Genomic DNA, 23,952 nt, shown 5'->3' on the forward strand with positions numbered 1-23,952 from the left:
TGGGGAAAGACTTTCTATGATTCAAAATTCAGGTATAAGAAAGGAAAAGGTTGACAAATTATGTAAAAATAAAAAAACTTTTGTTATATAACATTTACGTTGTATTAAAAAATAAAGTCGCTTTTGCATGACAAAAAATAGCATAAGCAAACTCAAAAGCAAAAGGCCACGTGGTAAAAAAAAATATTCACAAGAAAAGGTTTAATATTCCTAATATACAATTTTTCTTTTTTTTTTTTTTTTTTTAAGACAGTCTCACTCTGTCGCTCAGGCTGCAGTGCAGTGGCACAATCTTTGCTGGCTGCACCCTCCCCCTCCTGGGTTCAAGCAGTTCTCCTGCCTCAGCCTCCCGAGTAGCTGGGATTACAGAGTGCACCACCATGCCCAGCTAATTTTTGTATTTTTAGTAGAGATGGGATTTCACCATGTTGGCCAGGCTGGTCTTGAACTCCTGACCTCAAGTGATCTGCCCGCCTCAGCTTCCCAAAATGTTGGTATTACAGGCATGAGCCACCGTGCCCGGCCAATAATTTTAAGCATTGAATTATAAAAAGATGAAAAATTCAATAGGAAAAAGTGGTCAAAGACAAAATTCTCCAAGAAAGATAAAAAATAGCTCACAAGTATAAGAAAAAATATTCAGTTTACTTAATAAGAGAAATGCAGATGAAAACTACACTGATACATTATTTCTCATTTATTAGATGGGCAAAATGTCAGACTCTTGACAACACTATTTTGGCAAGGCTGTGGGAGAAATAGGCATTCTTCATGCATTGCTGATGAGAACACAAAATTTTTGAAGCTGAATTTGGCAATATCTGACAACTATATATGCATTTATCCTTTGACCCAACAATCACACTTCTAAGAATTTTCTGTGAAGATATGCCATCAACAGTTCAAAATTAAATGTACACAAAGTTACTGCAGTATTATTTGTAATTACAAAATAATGTGAACAGACTTACGAAAATTGGTTGAATAAACTGGTATATGTACATCATGAGTACTATGAAGATGTAGAAAGGATGAGAAACGTCACTGAACTGATATGGATATGTTAAGTAAATAAAAGATGAGAATGTAAAATAATATTTAAAAAGTTGGTATACAACTTTTTTCCTAGTAAAAAGAAAATATACACATTACTTATTTTTTCAAAAAGAAATAAGATGAACCAGAAAATAATGAAACTGTCTACTGCAGGGGGTGGATAGAAATGGTGTGGAAAAGATAGAGGAGAGAGTGACACTTCTGAGTATGTATGTTTGTATTTTTACTTCAAAAGTATGTTACTATTTCACATATTCAAAAATGTAACTAGATTATCCAGACTAAATCTGAGTAATTTTTGAAATAGTATTCTCATTACATATCCCCAATCTGAAAAGAAAAGAAAACTTCGCTTTGCTACGTTTATTTACTATATGTTTATTGTTGGTAGTGGTATGGGTATAGCAATTTTTATTATTATTATTATTATACTTTAAGTTTTAGGGTACATGTGCACAACGTGCAGGTTTGTTACATATGTATACATGTGCCATGTTGGTGTGCTGCACCCATTAACTCATCATTTAGCATTAGGTATATCTCCTAATGCTATCCCTCCCCCCTCCCCACACCCCACAACAGTCCTTGGTGTGTGATGTTCCCCTTCCTGTGTCCATGTGTTCTCATTGTTCAATTCCCACCTATGAGTGAGAACATGCAGTGTTTGGTTTTTTGTCCTAGTGATAGTTTGCTGAGAATGATGTTTTCCAGCTTCATCCATGTCCCTACAAAGGACATGAACTCATCCTTTTTTATGCCTGCATAGTATTCCATGGTGTATATGTGCCACATTTTCTTAATCCAGTCTATCAGTGTTGGACATTTGGGTTGGTTCCAAGTCTTTGCCATTGTCTGAAGCTGTCTTTGTGTACATTTTAGGATTTTGTTTTTTGGGGTTGTTTGTTTGTCGTGGTGGTTGTTTTGAGACAGGGTCTCACTCTGCTGCCCAGGCTGGAATGCAGTGGTGCAATCACGGCTCTCTACAGCCTTGACCTCAGGACTCAAGCAATCCTCCCACCTTGGTCTTCCTAGTAGTTGGGACTACAAGCATGCATCACCATGCCTGGTGAATTTTTGTATTTTTTTTTGTTGAGATGGGGTTTCACCATGTTGCCCAGGCTGGTTTGGAACTCCTGGGCTCAAGCGATTCGCTCACATTGGCCTCTCAAAATGCTGAGATTACAGGCTTGACCCATTGCGTTAGAAAAGCAAATGAAAAACTTTTTTTTGATACAGGGTCTTGCTGTGTCACCTAGGCTGGAATGCAATGGTACTATCATAGCTTACTGCAGCCTCAACCTCCCAGGCTGAAGCAATCTTCCCACCTCAGCCTCTGAAGTAGCTGGGACTACAGGTGCGTACCACTACACCCGGCTTACTTATTTATTTATTGGTAAAAACAGGTCTCCCTATGTTGCCCAGGCTGGTCTTGAATTCCTGGCCCCAAGAAATCTTCATGCTTCAGCCTCCCAATGCGTTCAGATTACAGGTGTGAGCCAGCATGTCTGGCCTTGAAAAATTATATTGATATTGTTAGGAGCTAGGATTCTCACTGTGGAAGAAGGGAGGTACAGATTTGGATGAGCGAAGGCAAGGAAAAAACCCTGTGGTATTGGATTGGAGTTAGAGGTATCAGCATGTTTTTTTTTTTTATTATTGATTTCAAATGCTCTATTGTCTGAAAGGGGCTGGGAGCAATGGCGGCTTAGTAGCAATGAACATACCTATTAATAATGCTAGGCTTTGGTTTTTAAGTCTTTCTGCACTGAAAGGAACCAAAACTTCTTGGAGAAGTGGCCAATTTTTGGGCTAAGGCAGGGAAAGTACAAGATAAGCCTGGAACATCTTGTCAGAAAGTAAGAAAGTGCTAAAAAAAAAAAAAAAATGAGGGAATCATGTCAAAGTAACACAGAAGGCAGTTTGGCCAAACCAGGACAATCAGAACTTAATAATCTGAAAAATAACAGTAATAGATTTTAACATGTGGTATAAAAAATAATCCATGAGTTCTTATGATTCTAAAAAACAAACAAATGGGGTGAGAAGAGAAAGCTGAAAAAAAGTAGAATGCCAACTAATAAATGTAAACAGAATGATAAAATAACTGATTTAGGCAAGAGTCATCAGTGAATATAAAACTATTGGGTCAGAGTGTGTGGTCAACAAGATAATTACAACTTCACAGTATTTCCTCACAGATTACTCATTATTTACAAAGGGAAGAATGTTAACAGTGGGGAAATCTGGCAGATACCATCTTGTTTTCAAGTAATCAAAGTTAACAGCATTAATAATGGTACATTCAGCCTGGGCAACATAGTGAGACCTTGTCTCTGCAAAACAAAAATCTTTTAAATTAGACAGGCATGGTGGTGCATGCCTGTAGTCTCAACTAGTCAGAAGGCTGAGGCAGGAGGATTCCTTAAGTCCAGGAGGTAGAGGCTGCAGTGAGCCAGGATTGTGCCGCTGCACTCCAGCCTGGGTGACATAGTGAGATGCTATCTCTAAAAACAAACAAACAAAAACAGAGGTACAAACTGACAGCAGGTTCTTCCTGGTGTGATACACTGAAAAGGAAACATCATTATACAGTATTATTTCCAAAAGTGCTGAATGAAATTAAGAAAATATAACCAGAAAAAAACAAATTGAGGAGCAGTTTATAAAACAACTGTCCTGTGTGCTTCTAAAATGTTAGTGTCATGAAAAACAAATAATTCATCTTGAATTGTTCCAGATTAAAAGAGACATGACAGCTAAATGCAATATGTAATCACAGCTTAGATTCTGGGTTGGGGCATGAGGGGAAGAAGCTCTACAGGGACAGTATTGGATGAATCAGTGAAAGTTGAATAAGGACTTTATAATAGACAATAATACTACATTAATGATAAATTTCCTGAATTTGCTTATTATCATATGATCATATAAGAGAATGTCCATGCTTAGGAGATACATGCTGAAGTATTTAGAGGTAAAGAGTCATGCTCTCTGCAACTTACTTTCAAATAGTTGAGCAACATAACAATGTGTTTATTGCTTTATTTTATATACTTTTTTTTTTTTTTTTAAACAGAGATGGCTTCTCACTATGTTGGCCTAGGTTGGTCTTGAACTCCTGGCCTCAAGCAATCCTCCCACCTCAGCCTCCCAAAGTGCTAGGATTACAGGCATGAGCCACCGCACCCAGCCAACTTTTTAAATATATTGAGAGATAAAGATAAAATGCAAAATGTTAATAATGAGTAAACCTAATTTAAGGGTGTATAGGAGTTCATTGTAATACTTTTGTAACTTTTTTTTCTAAATGGGCAATGGTTTAAAATATTTTTAAAATAAAATATTTAATTGTTTTAAAAGAATTGTTGAACATTTTAAAAGATTTATTGGTATACTATCATCACCTCTAAGTACATGTAGACAATAGTGTGTATAGTCTATAGTATACCAAGCAACTTAACAATGAATGAGAGTTTTGGAATAAGTAAAGCTAGGAACAGAAGTGGGTAGCAATTATAGGAGTATTTTTCTGACTTAACAATCCTTATCCACCAACTCTTGTGGTAAATGACTTCTTCCTCTGTGCTACTTCTATACCTTATTCTTACTTTTTGGATTGCACTTATATCACTGTATGTAGTACTGTCATAATCTGTTTTTAAGTATCTGTCCCTTCTATAAGACGAAGCTTCCTAAAAATCGGGTTGAGTTTTATTCTTCTGGATTTTCTGCATTCAGCAATACCTGGTACAAACTAAACACATGAGAATGTTCGATGGATGAGTGAATGAAAATAATGAATGCTTTATTTTAAACACCTCTAAACATTAGGCAAATTTTGCTAAAACTTCTTTTCTTATGTTCTTGTTTGAGTTTTACACTGAGTTAAGTCTCCCCACCAAATATGTGTGTATAAACACACACACACACACACACACACACACAGAAAGCAGGGAAGAGAAGGGGAGAAGAGAGAGAAACAACTTCACCTGGAACAGAGATTTTATTTCAAATCAAGGATATTTGCTGAATACCATAACAAGATTTTAAGTTTTTTATTTTTTGACAAAAACCCATAACAACTCCTTAACTGATATGCACTTAGTTGTTGGTGTTGAAAGAGATTTTGTAGAAAGAAGTGGGAATTTTGGCTTTGTGGAGAAATATTTCAGCAACAGACAGTAATTTGTGAGGTTTCTGGTTTAGAGCATAGCTTGGGGGGAGGGGGGAGGGACAGCATTAGGAGATATATCTAATGCTAAATGACGAGTTAATGGGTGCAGCAAAACAACATGGCACATGGATACATATGTAACAAACCTGCACATTGTGCACATGTACCCTAAAACCTAAAGTATAATAATAAAAAATAAATAAATAAAAAAATAAAGGATAGAAAAAAAAGAATTTAGTCATTTTAAAATTTATTTGAAAAATATTTACTGAATATCTATTATGTGCTAGTTATAATTCTCAAAACCAATGTTCATTGGAGCTTATAGTCTAGCATGGGAGACAGAAATTAATTAATGTTAATTTTTTATTTATTATTATTTTTTGAGACAGTCTTGCAGTATAGTTTGAAGTCAGGCAATATGATGCCTCCAGCCTGTTCTTTTCACTTGAGGCAATGTGATGCCTCAGCCTTGTTCTTTTCTCTTTCACTTAGGATTGCTTTGGCTATTCTGGCTCTTTTTTGGTTTCATACGAACTTTAGAATAGGTTTGTTCTAATTTTGTGGAAAATTACGATATTTTGATAGGGATTTCATTGAACCTGTAGATTGATTTGGGCAGTATGATCATTTTAATGATATTAATTCTTCCAATCCATGAGCATGGGATGTTTTTCCATTTGTTTGTGTCCTCTACAATTTGTTTCATCAGTGTTTTGTAATTTTCCTTGTAGAGCTCTTTTATCTCCTTGGTTAAATATATTTCTAGGTATTTTATTATTATTATTATCGTTATCATTATTTAACTATTGTAAATGGGATTGCTTTCCTGATTTGGCCCTCCAATAGATCATTGTTGATTTATAGAAATACTATTGATTTATGTACATTGATTTTGTATCCTGAAACCTTACTGAATTCATTGATCAAATCTGAGAGTTTTTTTGGTGGACTCTTTAGGATTGTCTGGATATAAGATCATATAGTCAGTAAACAGGGCTAATTTGACTTCTTTTCCAATTTGGATATCTTTTATTTTTTTCTTTTGCCTGATTGCTCTGGTTAGAACTTCCATACTATATCGAAAAAGAGTGGTGAAAGTGAGCATCCTTGTCTTGTTCCAGTTCTTAGAGGGAATGCATTCAACTTTTCCCCATTAAATTTGTTGTTGGCTATGGATTTGTTGTATATGGCCTTTATTATATTGATATATGTTCCTTCTATGCCTTGTTGAGGATTTTTGTTATGAAAGGATGTTGATTTTTAATGGATACTTTTTTTGCATCTATTGAGATGATCATATGGTTTTTGTTCTTCATGCTTTTTATGTGATGTTTTGCATTTATTGATTTGCATATGTTGATTTTTGTATTTGCATATATTTGACTATCCTTGCCTCCCTGAGATAAATGCCACTTGATCATGGTGTATTATGTTTTTGATGTGCTGTTGGACTTGATTTGTTAGTATTTTGTTGAGGTTTTTTATGTCTATGTTCATCAGAGATACTGGTCTGTAATTTTCTTTTTTGTTTTTGTGTCCGTGTCTGGTTTTGGTATCATGGTGATTCTGGCTTTGTAGAATTAAGCAGAATTCCCTCCTCCTTGATTTTTTGGGGTAGTTTCAGGAGGATTGGTATTAGTTCTTCTTTGTATGTTTGGTAGAACTCGGCTGTGAATCCATCTAGTCCTAGACTTTGTTTTGTTGGGAGATTTTTTTTGTTTAATCACTGATTCAATCTCACTAGTAATTATTGATCTGTTCAGGAGTTTCATTTCTTCCTGGTTTAATTTGGGGAGGTTGTGTGTTTCCCAGAATTTATCTATTTCCTCTAGGCAGAGTGTATAGTTGTTTATAATAGTCTCTGATGATCTTTTGTATTTTTGTGGTATCAATTGTAATGTCTCCCTTTTCATTTCTGATTGTTTTTGTTTGGATCTTCTCTCTTCTTGGTTAGTCGAGCTGGTGGTTTATCAATTTTGTTTATCTTTTCAAAGAACCAACTTTTCATTTTGTTGATCCTTTGCTTTTTTTGTTTGTTTGTTTCATTTATTTCTGCTCTTTGTTATTTCTTTTCTTCTGCTAACTTTGGGTTTGGTTTGTTCTTGTTTTTCTAGTTCCTTGAGGTGTGACATGAATTGTTAATTTATGATCTTTCTGCTTTTTTGATGTAGGGATTTAATGCTATCAACTTCCCTCTTAGCACTGCTTTTGCTGTATACCACCAGTTTGGGTGTGTTGTTTCCATTTTCATTTATTTCAAAAGATTTTAAAATTTCTATCTTCCTTCCTTCATTGGCCTAGCGATCATTCAGAAGCATGTTGTTTAATTTCTGTGTGTTTGTATAGTTTGCAGAGTTCCTTTGGTAGTGATTTCTAGCTTTATTCCACTGTGATCTGAGAAGATACTTAATACGATTTTGATTTTTTTAAAAATTTTAAGACTTATTTTGTGGCCTAACATGGTATATCTTATACAGTGTTCCATGTGCTGATGAAAATAATATATATTCTGTAGTTGTTGGGTAGAATGTTCTGTAAATATCTGTTAAGTCCATTTGGTCTAAAGTCCAATGTTTCTTTGTTAATTTTATCTTGATGATCTATCTAGTGCTGTGAGTGATGTGTTGAAGACCCCCCCCCCACTATTATCATATTGCTGTATAATTCTTTCTTTAGGTCTAATAATACTTATTTTGTGAATTCGGGTGCTCTGATGTTGGGTGCATATATATTTAAGATTTTCATATTCTCTTGCAGAATTGATACCTTTATCATTATGTGATGACCTTCGTCTTTTTTTTTTTTTTACTGTTTTTGGTTTAAAGTCTATTTTATCTGTTACAAGTATAGTTATTCCTGCACACTTTCGATTTCTGTTTTCATAGAATGTCTTTTTCCATCTCTTTACTTTCAGTCTATATGTGTCTTTACAGGTAAGGTGAGTTTCTTGTGTGTAGATATAGCTGGATCATGCTTTCTAAAATCCATTCTGTCAATCTATATATTTTAAGTGGATCATTTAATCCATTTACATTCAAGGTTAATATTGATATGTGAGGCTTTGTTCCTGTCCATTGTTAATTGTTTTCTAGTTGTCTTTTTGTCTTTGTGGTTTAATGAACTTCTATTGTGTTCCTATTTGATTCTTTTCCTCCTTTGTGCAATTGTTTTATAAGACTTACAAGTTTTATATTTTCATGTGTTTTCAGGATGGTGATTATTGACCTTTCTTTTCCATGTTTAAGACTCCTTTGAGCATTTCCTGAAGGACCAGTCTAGTGGTAACAAATTCTCTCAGTGTTTGCTTCTCTGGGAAAGACTTTATTTTGCCTCCATTTGTGAAATTTATTCTGGCAGGATATAAAATTTTTGGCTGATTCTTTTTTTCTTTCAGCACTTTGATAATCCCATTCCATTCTCTTCTGGCCTGTAAGGTTTCTGTTAGAAAGTCTGCTGTTAGTTTGATGGGGTTTCCTTTATAGGTGACTAGATACTTTTCTCTTACTAATTTTAAAATTCTTTCTTTTACTTTGACTTTTGACATTCTGAATATAATATGCCATAGTGATGTCCTCTTTGCAGTGTATTTGCCTGGGGATTGCTGGGCCTCCTGAATCTGGATGTCTAACTCTCTTGCTTGACTTGGGAAGTTTTTATTGACTGTTTCCTTAAATATGTTTTCTGAACTTTTTGATCTCTCTTCCCCATTGGAATACTGATAATTTATAAGTTCAGTCACTTTATGTAGTCCCAGATATCTTGAAGGCTTTGTTCATTCTTTTTTATTATTTTTCCCCTATTTTTGTCTGATTGGATTATTTCAAAAGACCTGTCTTCAAGCTCCGAGATTCTTTCTTCTGCTTGGTCTAGTCTATTATTGAAGCTTTTAAATGTATTTTGTTTTTTTTTTCCAATGAATTTTTCATTTCCAGAATTTCTGTTTGGTTTTTGTTTAAGATATTTATCTCCTTGGTAAATTTCTCATTTATATCCTGAATTGATTTTCTGATTTATTTGTATTGGTTCTCACATTTCTCTTGTATCTCATGGAGCTTCTTCAAAATCAATATTTTGAATTTTTTATCTGGCATTATTTTTGATTGGGATCTGGTGCTGGACCACTGTTGTGGTCCTCTGATGGTGTCAGTTTCCTGCTTGTTCATGTTTCCCATGTCTTTCCATTGATATCTAAACATCTGGTTTAGTATTCACTTGTTCCAATTTTTTGAAATTGCTTTTGTAGGGCAGAATTTTTTCCTGAAGATAGATATATGTTGTTGGTTGAATAGGATGCTTTGGCTTTGATTTTGGATGCCTGCAGTAGTGTGATCTTTATAAGACTTCTTTGGCGGTACACAGGTTCAGTGGTATCTGTTATTTCCTCTATGGCTTAGGGTATAGTTAGCTGAGGCTGTGGGGAAGTTTTGCTGGGGGCTTGGGCACCCGCTGAGCCAGTATTCACACCCCACTGGTGGCAGAAGTAGGCTGTCTGTTTTTAGTCTCCAAAGCAGCATACACTGGCACCAGTGTTAGTGGGTCCTGGAGGGCTGATTCTTGGGCCTGCACTTCACTTGCTTACAAGCTAGTAGTGGAAGTACAGCTTCCAGGTATGTGGGCAGGTATGTGGGCAGGTATCCTGGGCAGCTGGTGTGATATGGGTAACGGCAATAGTGGTAGTGGAGCAATCCACTGGGATCCAAGTGGTCTTTGTCGGTGTTGCTAGTAGCTGTGATGGGTTGGGCAGGCTAGTCCTCAGTCCCACAGCTGCCTCAAACAGGGTGATAGGTATTGTCCTAGTTATGAGCAGGAGAGTCTGTTTTCCCTGTGCCTCCCTCGGCTGGTTGGTGGTTGCAGCCGGGTAGCCTCAAACTCAGTCTGAGGGCACAGCCTTGCATTAAACTCTCAAAATGGTGCTAGCAGGAGCCTGTGACCAGCAAGGTCCCTCTCAGGTGCGTAGCATGGGCAAGTGTGAGGAGTGTGTTCTGCACAAGTCTCAGTCTCACAGCAGTCTGTAGCAGAGCAGTGGGTATTATCCTTGATACATGTAAGACAGCCTGATTTCCCTGTCCCTCCTCAGCCAGGCAGGAGATGCAGCCTTATCAGCTCGAACTGAGCCAAAGGGCAAGGCACAGCCCAGCATTAAACTTTCTAAACGATGCCTTGGACCTGCGACCCAGGAGGGAAGGGTGCATCCTAGGAAGGCAGCATGGGCAAGAAGCTGTGGGGAATACGATCTGCTTGAGTCTCAGTTTCACAGCAGTCTGCAGCAGGCTGGTGGGTATTGTCCTAAGTATGAATAGGAGAGCTTAGTTTCTCTGTCACTCCTTGGCCAGGTGGTGGCTGCAGCCACATCAGCCCAAACTCAGCCTGAAGGTGGAGCACAGCCCAGCATTAAACTCAATATGGTGCCTAGGGTCGGGACTAGGTAGGGCGGGGCCCCTTCCAGGTAAGCAGTGTGAGCCAGAGGCTCTGGAGAGTGTAGTCCACAGTAGCCCCAAGCAGGGCAGTAAGGACCCTCCCGGAGGTACATGGGAGCACCCTCCCCTCCTTGAAGCCGTGTAGCATGAGCAGCTTCATCTGTAGATTCCTGGTATCTAGGCTGTCACAATGGCATTTAGCCAGCGCTGGCCTAGGCTTGGATGCCTGTGGGATTTCACGTTGATTCCCTTTCTGGAGCAACATCTCTGGGCAATCTCCAGGTAGCTTTCTGTGTCAGGCCTGAGGCCCACAAAGGTTGAGGGGTACTCCCTAGCCAAGATTGTAAAAGCCCATTTTGGAGTGTGGAACTCAGAGGGTTTCTCTCTTCTTGCCTTTCTACATCCAGGACCCTCTCCAGGCTTTCAGTCAGTCCCTGGCTAGTCAAGTTGCCTTGAACCCTCTCTTTATTCACTTTTGGTGCATCTTGCCACTTCTATAGTGAATCCTCGTGTTCTCTCCTAGACAATCTGTTTGAAAGGTATCTGCTTACTATTCTGGTTCCTCTCTGCGGAGGAGATACACACTACCTGTGTCTTGTCAGTCATCTCTCCCTCTTTTCCTTCAAAGTGCCTGATATTCTTAGGTACTGGCAATGAAAATATGAACAACACACCTTCCCTGAGCCAGAGGAATTTATGACAGTTCCCAAGAGGAGAGGATACACTACACTATGCAGGGCCTCATGGGGAAGCACCAGGACCCAAAGTGATTTTCATCAGAAAAGGACCATTGGAAATTCTTTGCATGGAGCAAGCTTAATTAAGTTTAGTGTGATCATATCTATAGTCTGTCACTGCCAGAGTAAATAAAAGTCATCTTAAGTGATCTTAACAACATTTTACCTCTTATCAAGGAGAAATTGAGTGGATGCTTTAACATACTACATCCTGGTCTAATAGACTTTTAAATTGTAGCAATTACACTTAGTATTGAAATAGGCATCAAATCAATGTACCATGGAAAGGATTTTTGGAAATCATTTTACAGCTTGCTTAGTAGCTCATTTATTTCCCCCTCTCTTTTTTAGTCCAATTTGCCAAAAATATTAGTGACCTCCTGTTTTTTAATCTGATAAATAGTAACATTGAAGAAAAATTTGGGGAAAGCAATGAAAAATATTCATAATCCCATCATCCAACAGAAATAATATTTTTATTTTTTGGTTAATAGTTCCAGTACTTGTGCGTATGGAAGTATGATTTTCAGATAACTACATTTTGAATAAACATGTTTAACCTAGTAGCCCAAACCCAGGGACAGGACCAATCAGAGATGCAGAAACCACAGATAGCTAAGTAGCCCATGTAGTCGGTGAACAGGAAATGAAATGAGATGGCCAGGTACGTAGCTTGGTAGAATTGCCTAAGACGGAAAGCAGACAGCTGCAGTGGCTCTTCATGTGGTTCCTATAGGCCTCAGTTGTGGCTTGTGTTTCACAGGGTTTTAGGCTGGAGCTAGAATAAGACAATAATTGAATAACAAATTATTTTCTAAGAAAAAAGGTGTAAAAGATTGTAACATCTAGTCTCATTTTTGCTATTACCATGTATGTTATTGCTGTAGCTCCATTCTGGCGCTCTCTCTCTCTCTCTCTCTGTGTGTGTGTGTGTGTGTGTGTGTGTGTGTGTGTGTAGGTGTGTAGGTTACTATAATAAGATTACATACTAATTAAAAAATAAATTAGAGAATGATCTGTTCCCTTGAGGGTAGATGGGGAACAATTTAAAAAGCTCTTTTTAAATAGCCTAAATGGCTTCTTATCAGTATAATGATAAACTCCAAACTTCTTAGGACAACTTTCCAAGCTTCATGCTTTCAATTACTGCACTCTACTACCCTTCTAATATGATAGTGCATTTTGTTTCTATTGTGAATGCTATCTTCACTTGGAAAGCTACAGCCATGCATGCCCTGGAAGTCATAGTTGGCATTGTTTTGATAGTACTAATAACACTAAAACCTCTGAATATGTAGCTTTTATATCATATACCAGGCTGCTGATGCCTTGACACTTTATAGAAACATGACCTTCTCCTTGTATCATGTATTCTAGGTCCCTTCTTATGCATTATGGTAAACCATGATGTGATTTAAAAGAAACTTGTAACTCTTGGGCTTTTAAATTTCTGTCATGGCAAATAAGCTAACTTGCTTCCAAAATCTAATTATGTCATCTTTGTACGTGAATTTTTCATAGCTTGAGTTAGACTAGAAAATAAAATTCATTGATATCTATTGTATGCCAGACACATGGTAGATAATCCTCATAGCAACCTTTCATGACAAATATTATCCTTATTTTATAGCTAGGGCAACTGAGTCTCAAAGAGATTTAAGCAGCTTTCTACAGTTGGTAAGTAATAAGTGATAAATCTGGGATTCTAGTCTAGGTCTGATGCCAAAACCCTTGTACACTATTTCCATTGTGATCAGATGAGTCAAAATAAATGTGTGTCAGAGCCTATTTGTGTTTTATTGTAACCTTGAAAAACTTTGGCTGGTAGTTTGCCAAGATATCTTAATCCAGAGGTTCCAACTGAGTGAAATTCTATTATACACTTGAGAAACTCTTAAAACTATAGTAAAGTGTGAATATGAACATCTAATTAGAAGATGGAAATGGTACCCTGAACTTCTTGTTCCAATTTCATTTCTATTTTGATTGTATCTGTCTTCACTTTGGACATGACCATATGGGGAAACGTATCCCTATTACTTATTTTGTGGAGTGTGCTGGATAATTTCTACAGATACGAATTTTATATTAACTTTGATGTCACAAACAAGCAAGTCAAATGCAGCTCTTCATCATCATGAAATGTTGGCTAAAAGAGTCACCCTAATATTAATAAAATGTTTTATTCTTCATGTGACTAAATCAGTGTGCATGCAAGAAGAAAGAAAAAATGCTTAGATTCCTTTTTTAAATTATCTCCAGAATTTCTAATTTTTATAAATTAAGGACCAATAAATCCCATTTTGTTTTCACACATTTGACATTTGTTCCTTTGACTTAAATAACTTCTCCACTCTTTATTTTCCTATTTGTGGTGATTTGAATAATTTTTCAGAAAAGATGTACTTTCTGATAAATTATAGTGTGTCAATAATGAAAACTGTTCTATGGTGCTAAACTTCACCTGTTCTCCAGCCCTGCCTACCTCTTTCTATTCAACCATTTTCTGTTTAAGTGAGATCACTTATTTGAAAATCTATATTCCTTAGCACATGGGTTCTAATCTGGACTCTGTCTGCCTTGCTAGGTTCATCTTCCGTAACTCTCCCACATACACCCAGCAGTCCAGCTGTATCAAACTACTTGCTGTTTTCAGTACCATATATATTTTCACATTTCTGCCTTTAACCTTCTTTGTCTGATGAACTCTGCATAGCTATCACTTAGGACTCTGCTTTCTCTAAAAGCCGCCTTTTAAATCTTCCTCAGTCTCCTGCTAGGATCAGATGACTTTTCTGCTCTCCCACAGAATACAGTGCATAATATAGCATTTAGTGCACCATATTGTAATTATCTGTGTACTTCCTAACTTTCTCCTAATATGCCTTAGAAGTCAAGAGGGAAAGCGGTAGAATATGAGGTTAGAGAGATTTGGACACGAGCTAGATCACACAGGGCCTCACCATAAGCCAGAGTCTAAAGTTTATTCTAAGAGCAATGGAAAGCCAATGGAGAGTTTTAAACAGGAGAGTGACATGACATGATCATATATATATATATATATATATACACATACACACACACACACGTATATTTACACATATAAGTGTGTGTGTATGTATATTTATATCTAAATATAGATATAGATTTGAAGCAGGATCTCACTCTGTCACCCTGGCTGGAGAGCAGTGGCACAATCATGGCTCACTGCAGCCTCAAATCTCCTAGGTTCAAGTGATCCTGCCACCTCAGCCTCCCTTGTAGCTGGGACCATAGGCGTGCACCACCACACCAAGCTAATTTTTTACATTTTTTGTAGAGACATTGTGTCACTATGTTGCCCAGGCTGAGCTGGTCTCAAAGTCGTGGGCTCACGCAATCCTCCCTTGGCCTCCGAAAGTTGTAGGATTACAGGCGTGAGCCACCATGCCAGGCCCAGAATTTACAAAGGAAGAAAAAAATTCCAAAGTTGATTTGGAGATTTTCTCTTGATAGCCTTGTTATAACCACAGAAAGTATGTTTTGTTGAGAGAAAGATAATATGGATGATGTTTTCTGTCTTTTCCTGAATTTACTAAGATCTAAAAATTATACTTGCCCTCATTTTTCTTCCCATCTAATGAAAATATGTTTGATTCTAAATATGTGCCTTATATTTGCACTTCTGCCTTTTGAATTATTTTATTTGGTTCCTCTAATTTTGTCTTGATTCATATCCTTACCATGAAATGATCCTCTCCTAAGTTTTGGATCAGCCCTGACTTTTTAAAATTTATATACTAAAATCAGAGGTTCTAAAGTGCCTGTATCTTATCAAAAACAATTTTATGTACAGCCTTAAGTTACAACTTATTTTTTATCACAAGATTCATAAATAAAAGTCTTAACTGGAATAAATTATGCAGCAATTGCTAACTTTGGTGGGATATTTTTATTGCTCTTTTACTTTTGTGTCTTGCTGATTTTTATAGCTAGAAGGGTTTCTTACTCTCCCCTTTCCCATTAAAACATCATAGTATTCCCTTGAAGTGGATATAGTCAACATGATGAAACATTTTAAGAAGCTCACAATAGCAGTGTTGATCCTCTTGGTCTTCTTTTCTTTCCAGTATTTTAATGTGTCTGGAGAACATTTGAGTTCATCATTGACTAGAGAGAAAGTGACCAAAATGCTTTCTGAATTCTCCCTTGATTTCTTGTTAAATGTGGAGATGTGACTGAGTTTCCCCCATCTGGTTCACTTTAGAGAGCTAATTTCAGGCACCTTATTTTATTTTTCCCCCTTCCTTCTCTCCTCCTGCCCTATTTCTTGTGAAATACTGGATTATCAAAGGAGAAGGGAAAAAAATCAGCCATTCATCAAATACCTAATAAGTGTTCTCTATATGCCTGGCACTGGGCTAGTTTCTGGTGACAGTGAACTGTGGAGACCTAGACTATGCCTTTATGAACCTTAGAATCCAACAGTGATCTTTGGCTTTTCATGGGCAACTGTCATTGACAGCCCTTTAAAATACATGTACCAGGGCACCCACTGAATCAGAAGCTTCTGGACTGGCCTAGCATTTTAAAAGCTGTATGGCCAAAACAGTATGATCCAAAAGCTGATAACTACTGGCCTTATCAAACATTATTTCTTGGATGCTTTGTATAGTAGACTTAACTGGAGAGGAAGCAGAGAAACACTTGACTTAGGAGATGGCACTTAAAATGGATCTAGGATACACACTGAAGTATTAAGGAGTAAAAGGACATGATGTATCAATTTACTCATAAATGTTCAGAAAAAATATTATAAATATATATACACACACACACATATATATGAAAATTAGCCAGATGATAAAAATTGGTGAATCTGAACCAATATGTAGAACATATACAAGAATTCACTATACTATTCTTTCTTTTTTTTTTTTTTTTTTTTTTGGATGGAGTCTCACTCTATCACCTAGGCTGGAGTGCAGTGGCACAATCTCGGCTCACTGCAACCTCCACCTCCCAGGTTCAAGGGATTCTCCTGCCTCAGCCTCCCGAGTAGCTGGGACTACAGGTGCCTGCCACCACACCGGCTAATTTTTGTATTTTTAGTAGAGACAGGGTTTCACTAAGTTGGCCAGGCTGGTCTCGAACTCCTGACCTCATGATCTGCCTGCCGTGGCCTCTCAAAGTGCTGGGATTACAGGCGTGAGCCCCTGTGCCCGGCTGCTATACTATTCTTTCAACATTTCTGTAAGTTTGAAATTACTTCAAAAGAAAAAAATTGAAAGAAACAAAAAGCAAACAATAAAATGGCTGTAGAAATTTTGTAAGATTTCTTTTTTTTTTTTTTTTTTTTAGACAGAGTCTCATTCTGTCGCCCAGGCTGGAGTGCAGTGGCACAATCTCAACTCACTGTAAACTCCGCCTCCCGGGTTAAGCAATTCTCCTGCCTCAGCCTCCCAAGTAGCTGCAACTACAGGTGCTTGTCACCATGCCCAGCTAATTTTTGTATTTTTAGTAAAGTGAGGGTTTCACCATGTTGGCCAGGCTGGTCTCAAACTCCTGACCTCAAGTGATCTGCCCACCTCAGCCTCCCAAAGTGCTGGGATTACAGGTGTAAGCCACCACACCCAGCCATGAAGTTGCATAAGATTTCAATAAACAGAGAGATAGGTTGGGGGCAAGTGGGATTGAACAATGGAAAGAGTAAGTATTCCAAGCAGAAGTGACAGAATGAGCACAGGATGCGCAAAGGCAAAGCAGACTCGAGTTAATGGTGTGAGATCAGAGACCAAAGGCAATCAGCTGTGACTGAACTACAAGCTACAGTGGAAGAAATCAGCGGAGCCAGATTATGAAGCTCCATGTATGCCTTGCAAGGAGTTTATTCATTATTTAAGCTAGCAGTTAAAGCAGGATGCACACACTACAGGGAGTGAGAAAAATCCTTTGGAATGCAGGAAGAAAACTCTTTAACTTCTATTTGTGGCTGGGTGCAGTGGCTTACACCTGTAATCCCAGCACTTTGGGAAGCCGAGGTGGGTGGATTACTCAAGGTCAGGAGTTCGAGGCCAGCCTGGCCAACATGGCGAAACCCCGTCTCTACTAAAAATACAAAAATTAGCTGGGCATGGTGGTGGGTGCCTGTAATCCCAGCTACTCAGGAGGCTGACACAGGAGAATTGCTTGAACCTGGGAGGCGGAGGTTGCAGTGAGCCAAGATTGCACCATTGCACTCCAGCCTGGGTGACAGAGTGAGACTCTGTCTCAAAAAACAAAACAAAACAAAACAAGACAAAAAAACTTCTATTTGTATATAGTTACTTCTTTACCTTTTTAAAAATTTATATTTTATGTGTTTTAAAATGTATAGTATCTTAGCACCACAGTTTGTATCTAGTTGACAAATAAATATACTTATATGGGGTTGCTTTAAAATGTTTTTGATATTGAAATTGGAAAACTAGTCTTTAGACATTTTCCTGCCTTGTAACCAGTGATATTTTTAAAATGCAAAACTGATTATGTCAATTCCTATGTGTATTTGTCATTTTTTAACAACTGTACTTTCTCCTTAGGATAAAGTCCAAATCTGAATCAGATTTTAACATGGCTTTAAAGGTTCTTCTTCTTCTTTTTTTTTTTTTTTTTTGAGATGGAGTTTCGCTCTTGTCGCCCGGGCTAGAGTGCAATGGCGTGATCTTGGCTCACCGCAACCTCCGCCACCCAGGTTCAAGCGATTCTCCTGCCTCAGCCTCCCGAGTAGCTGGGATTACAGGTTTGCACCACCACGCCCAGCTGATTTTGTATTTTTAGTAGAGACGGGGTTTCACCATGTTGGTCAGGCTGGTCTCGAACTCCCGACCTCAGGTGATCCACCCACCTCGTCCTCCCAAAGTGCTGGGATTACAGGTGTGAGCCACCACACCCGGCCTAAAAGTTCTTCTTAATCTATTTTCTATAAACCACGCATGCAAATTTCATCATTGGATCTCTACACCAAGTTGTTCATGGCTTAAGCCAAACTCTTTTAGTTCTTCAAATGCATGAACTTTGCCTTTATTCTAGATGACTCTTCTACATAGAATGATCTCATTTTTTAAAAAAATTCTTTCATCTGGTTAACTTTAATTTATTCTTCAAATTCTAGCTTAAGTGTTACTTCCTAATACAGCCCTCTTTTGACCCCCTAGACAAGGTAATAACATTACTCTTTGCATAGATTCCCATAGCTCTATAACTCCCCTTTATGTTTTTTTGTTTGGTGGTTTGGTTGGGGCTTTTTTGTCTGTTTTTTTTGTTTTTTGTTTTTTTGACAAGATTTCACTCTGTCACCCAGGCTGGAATGCAGTGGCCAATCATGGCTCACTGCAGCCTCGACCTCCCAGGCTCAAGTGATCCTCCCACCTCAGCCTCCCAAGTAGCCGTGACTACAGGACTATGCCATCACACCCAGTTAACCTTCTGTATGCTTTGTAGAGACAAAGATTCTCTGTGTTGGGCAGGCTGGTGTCAAACTCCTGAGCTCAAGGGATCTACCCACCTTGGCCTCCCAAAGTCCTGGGATTACAGGTGTGAGTCACCATACCCAGCCCCCTTTTGGTATTTTTAATGGTTTGTTTAAAGTTCTGAGACAGGAACCATATTTCTCTTGTACACTCACTTATCCCAGTGGAAATGCTTGGAGTATTAAGTACATAGTAAATATTTATTGAAAACAAATGGGGTCCTTATTAAGGAGATACTAATCAAAATGATAATGAAATACCACTTCACATCCACTAGGATGGCTGTAATCACAAAGACAGCCAGTGATAAATATTGGCCAGATGTGGAGAAATTAGTATATTGCTGATAGGAATATAAGATGGTACAGACACTCTGAAAAACACTTCCTCAAAATACTAAACCATGTGACCCAGAAATCTCACTCCAAAGTGTATATGAATGAATGAAATAAAAACATATGTCCACATAAAAACTTGTATATAAGTGTTCACAGCAGCACTATTCATAATAGTGAAAATGTAGAAACAACCTAAATGTCTTTTTTAGCTCGGGGTGCCATAACAAAATACCATAGACTGGGTGGCTTAAGCAACACACATTTATTTCTCACAGTTCTGGAGGGTTGGAAGTCCAAGATCAAGGTGGCATTTAATTTGGTTCCTGGTGAGGAACCAAAACCAAAAAACGTCTCCTTCCTGGCTTGCAGACGGTCACTTTCTTGCTGTGTCTCACGTGGCCTTCCCTCTGTCTGTGCTGTGGAAAGAGAAGAAGCAAGCTTCAGTGTCTTACTCTTATAAGGGCACTAATCCCATCCTGGGGACCCCACACCCACATGACCTCATCTAAACCTAATTAACTCCCAAAGGTCTCACCTCCAGATAGCGTCACATTAGGGGCTAGAGCTTCAACATATGAACTGGGGAGTGGGGGAGGCAAGCATAGAAACATTCAGTACATAGCAATGTCCATCACCTGATGAATGGATAAGTAAAATATGGTATGTTCATGTAATGGAATATTATTATTCATCCATAAAAAGGATGAATCACTGATGCATGTGATGACATAAATGAACCTTGGAAACATTATGCTTAAGGGAGAGACGCTAGACATAAAAGACTACATGATGTATGATTCCACTTAGATGTAACGTCCCCAGTAGGCAAGTCTGTAGAGACAAAGTAGACTAATGATTGTCCAGGCCTGGAGGGGTTGAGAGAAAGTGGAAAATGACTGCTAATGGGTATAGGCTTTCTTTTAGGGGTGATGAAAATGTTCTAAAATTAGGTTGAGGTGATGTTTGCACAACTCTGAATATACTGAAAACAATTGAATTGTATACTTTGAATTAATTTTATGTGAATTATATCTCGAGAAACCTGATAAACTTCAGCAAAACTTGGTGGTTTGCTTTAAAGGGGCAAAATATAAAATATTGCATAGAGAATGCTGTTCTATTACATGTTTTTGGACTCTAAATGTCTAGAAATGTCAGTTGCAGAAGAGTACTTTTTAAAAGAAAGGAAAATAACAAAGGAAAAGGAGGAGTAAACCTAGTGCTACCCTCTCCTGAAAGGAATTTGAAACCTGAGTAGCCACCAGAATAGATTTTCCATCAGAATACTTTATGTGTTACCCAGATTGTTGAAAGGAAATAAATTGTAGAGATCTCTAAAAAGTCAGATGTTTAATGGCTCTGTGAGCAAAAGCAGGGAAAAAAATCAGACCTTTAATGCTATATAATTTAACAGTATCAAGAGACCACTTTGAAAAGGTTTTGATAAAAACAGTCCTTGAGTAAGGCATGATAAAGTGGCCATTCTACCAAATGAATAATCATCCCATCTCACTTTTTTTTTTTACTTCATAGTATATTGTTATTGTGTGACTTTAAATAACTTAAAAGTTTTTTTTTTCCTTTGCATTGAATACTTTATCCACCTTTGTACCTTCTAATTACTTTTTTGGGAAAAAAAGGCACGAACCAGCCCACTTCCTTATTTCTCTAATGAGATGAGTGCAATAACTATCTTATTTCCCTCATTTCATTTTGAGGAATAAAAATTACAATCTATATAGTGATTTTTTTAAAGGCAAGAATAACATATAGTTTGAAATTTTTCTCAGGTGGCTTCATACAAATTATTTAATGACACCCCTACTCACTACATTTGCTGGGCTAAGTCCTATGTATCCTTAAGTTTAATCTGTACCATCATTCTTGCATTCTTGGATTTCCTTCACAAGCGTCCTTCTCTGTGCTTCCATGGTACTCAACACGTATGTCCATGTAAAGGCACCGTCTGTTTATCTGCCTGTCTCTTCCATTAGACTATATGTTTCACTGAAGCCAATGACTGGATCTTATCTTTGTACCTCAGCATCTATAACTGAATTTGGCAAATAGGATGCACTCAGTAAATTCTGAACTAAACTGAATCAGAAAAAAAGCTTTATTAGATGTTATAGGGGCTGATACTTGATCAGTTAATTTTTTTAAGTTGAAGCATAGAATTTTTTAAATTTTGGATATTAAACCTTTGATATATTGAAGCACAGAATTATTGAATACATATATACTTGAAGTTTAATTTTTAATTTTTATTTTTTTGTTTTTTCATTTTTGAGAGGGAGTCTCACTCTGTCACCCAGGCTGAAGTGCAGTGGCACAATCTCAGCTCACTGCAACCTCCATTTCCCAGGTTTAAGTGATCCTCCCGCCTCAGCCTCTCAAGTAGCTGGGACTACAGGTGTGCACCACCATGCCTGGCTAATTTTTGTATTTTTAGTAGAGACAGGGTTTCACCATGTTGACCAGGCTGATCTCGAACTCCTGACCTCAGGTGATCTGTCTGCCTCAGCCTCCAAAGTGATGGGATTACAGGTGTGAGCCACCGCGCTGGGCCTGAAGTTTTATTTTTGACAATTATGTTTTAACAATTTTGACAATTATATTTTGACAATTATTTATGTCAAATAATTCTTTGACAATTATTTAACATAGGGCATGACCATTGAATGAGAGACCGTAATTTTAGTTGTACTTACTCTTTGCTTTAAAAACCAAATATTTTATAAAACCCTAAAATGAAAATAATTTAAAATGGAGGCACTTGGGAAGAACTTAGGACATGAACACAGAATCTTTTTATTTTTTAATTTTATTATTATTATCTTATGTATTAATAGAGATAAGGTCTCGCTATGTTACCCATGCTGGTCTCGAACTCCTGAGTTCAAGCGATCCTCTGGCCTTAGCCTCCCAAAGTGCTAGGATTACAAGCCTGTGCCACTGTGCCCTGCCTACAGAATCTTTTTAGATTTTTACTATTTTTCCCAGTCTGTAACAGATATCCAACCACACCTAATTCAACAATGATTTTTATTAGCAACTTTTTTTTTTTTTTTTTTTTGTAGACAGAGTTTTGCTCTTGTTGCCCAGGCTGGAGTGCATTGGCACAGTCTCAGCTCACTGCAACCTCCTTCTTCTGGGTTCAAACGATTCTCCTGCCTCAGCCTCCCGAGTAGCTGGTATTACAGGGGCCTGCCACCACACCCAGCTAATTTTTCTATTTTTCATAGAGACGGGGTTTCACCATGTTGGCCAGGCTGGTCTTGAACTCCTGACCTCAAATGGTCCACCCGCCTCAACCTCCCAAAGTGCTGGGATTACAGGCATGAGCCACTGTGCCCGGCCAGCAACTCATTTTTATTGAGTCTACTTTAAGCATTTTAAATAGTTCTCGGAGAAGCAACAACTCTTTTTGCAGTCATAGTTCTGATAACCAAATACAGTGGCATCAACAAGTTCAGGAACAAACTGACCGGCTCTTAGTAAGCATACACCTTAGCCATTTGGGTCAGAAGTGCAAAGGAGTAGCTAACCAGCTATGTGCATTAAAACTTATCCTGAGCATCAGATAATACATTTTACAGAAATGGAATATTGTTAGTCTAGTAAGTCACTTAGTAGAGGGAATTTAAGAGAACTTACATTGTACTTCTCTTCTACACCAAAATTTCATCAATTATGGCACTTAACTCAAGAGTCAGCTATATCTTGCCACTAGATTTTATAAACTTCATTATCCTTCACTCAATGCTTTGAAATGTCTTATTGTCTTCTCAGGTCACTCTGGCCACGCACAAAGAATTTCATGCTAATTTTTTGTTTCATTTGTTTAATTTCAGTGGTAGGAATGGGATCCTGGTGCTTCCACATGACTCTGAAATATGAAATGCAGGTTAGTAATGATGAAATTGACAAATGCTTATTTCTCTTAATTCAGAAGTACTTCAGATTTGAGAAAAGAGCACATAACTATGGCTAAAAGATGGGATTTGTAATCTCTGGAGTTTTTTACTTCAAGTATGCGGATCCAAACTGACTAAGTGAAGTAAAGAAATAAGCAGGTGAGTCCATAAAGAAAACAAGTACAAATAGCATAGGGCTTTTTGGCCATCTCTGTGCAGGCATATAGAATTGAGAGCAGCATTAGAGAGCAGAGTCACATGGGGATGTCTTAAAAAGACATAATCAGTTCACCAAAACAATATATTCTTATTCTGAGACACCTGGATTCTTTCATGTCTCTATGGCATCCATTTGAACGGTCTGAGTCCCTCTAGGTAGCAAGACTTTAGAGTAAGCTTGTCCAACCTGTGGGCCGCATGTGACCCAGGATGGCTTTGAATGCAGCCCAATACAAATTCATAAACTTTCTTAAAACATTATGAGGGTTTTTTTTGCAATTTATTTTTATTTTTATTTTTCATTTTTTTGAGTCGAAGTTTTGCTCTTATTGCCCAGGCTGGAGTGCAGTGGCGCAATCTTGGCTCACTGCAACCTCCGCCTCCCAGGTTTAAGCAATTCTCCTGCCTCAGCCTCCCAAGTAGGTAGGACTACGGGCACCCACCACCAAGCCCAGCTAATTTTTTATATTTTTAGTAGAGACGGGGTTTCACCATGTTGGCCAGGCTGGTGTTGAACTCCTGACCTCAGGTGATCTGCCTGCCTCAGCCTCCCAAAATGCTGAGCTTACAGGCGTGAGCCACTGTACCCGGCTGTTAGTGT

General features: G+C 37.9%; 1 protein-coding gene across 3 annotated transcripts in view; it reads left to right on the plus strand.

Moving 5' to 3' along the window:
- The window catches only part of ACER3 (alkaline ceramidase 3), a 163,331-nt gene that overhangs the window by 77,021 nt on the left and 62,358 nt on the right, over nt 1–23,952 (plus strand). For all 3 annotated transcript variants that reach the window (XM_032166983.2, XM_058446689.1, XM_058446688.1), the window contains exon 3: nt 23,070–23,122. In XM_032166983.2, coding sequence (XP_032022874.1) covers nt 23,070–23,122 — 53 coding nt within the window. The remainder of the gene's footprint in view (nt 1–23,069; nt 23,123–23,952) is intronic.

This window comes from Hylobates moloch, unplaced genomic scaffold (genome assembly GCF_009828535.3).
Source record: "Hylobates moloch isolate HMO894 unplaced genomic scaffold, HMol_V3 SCAFFOLD_11, whole genome shotgun sequence".
In the NCBI taxonomy this organism is placed as follows: Eukaryota; Metazoa; Chordata; class Mammalia; order Primates; family Hylobatidae; genus Hylobates; species Hylobates moloch.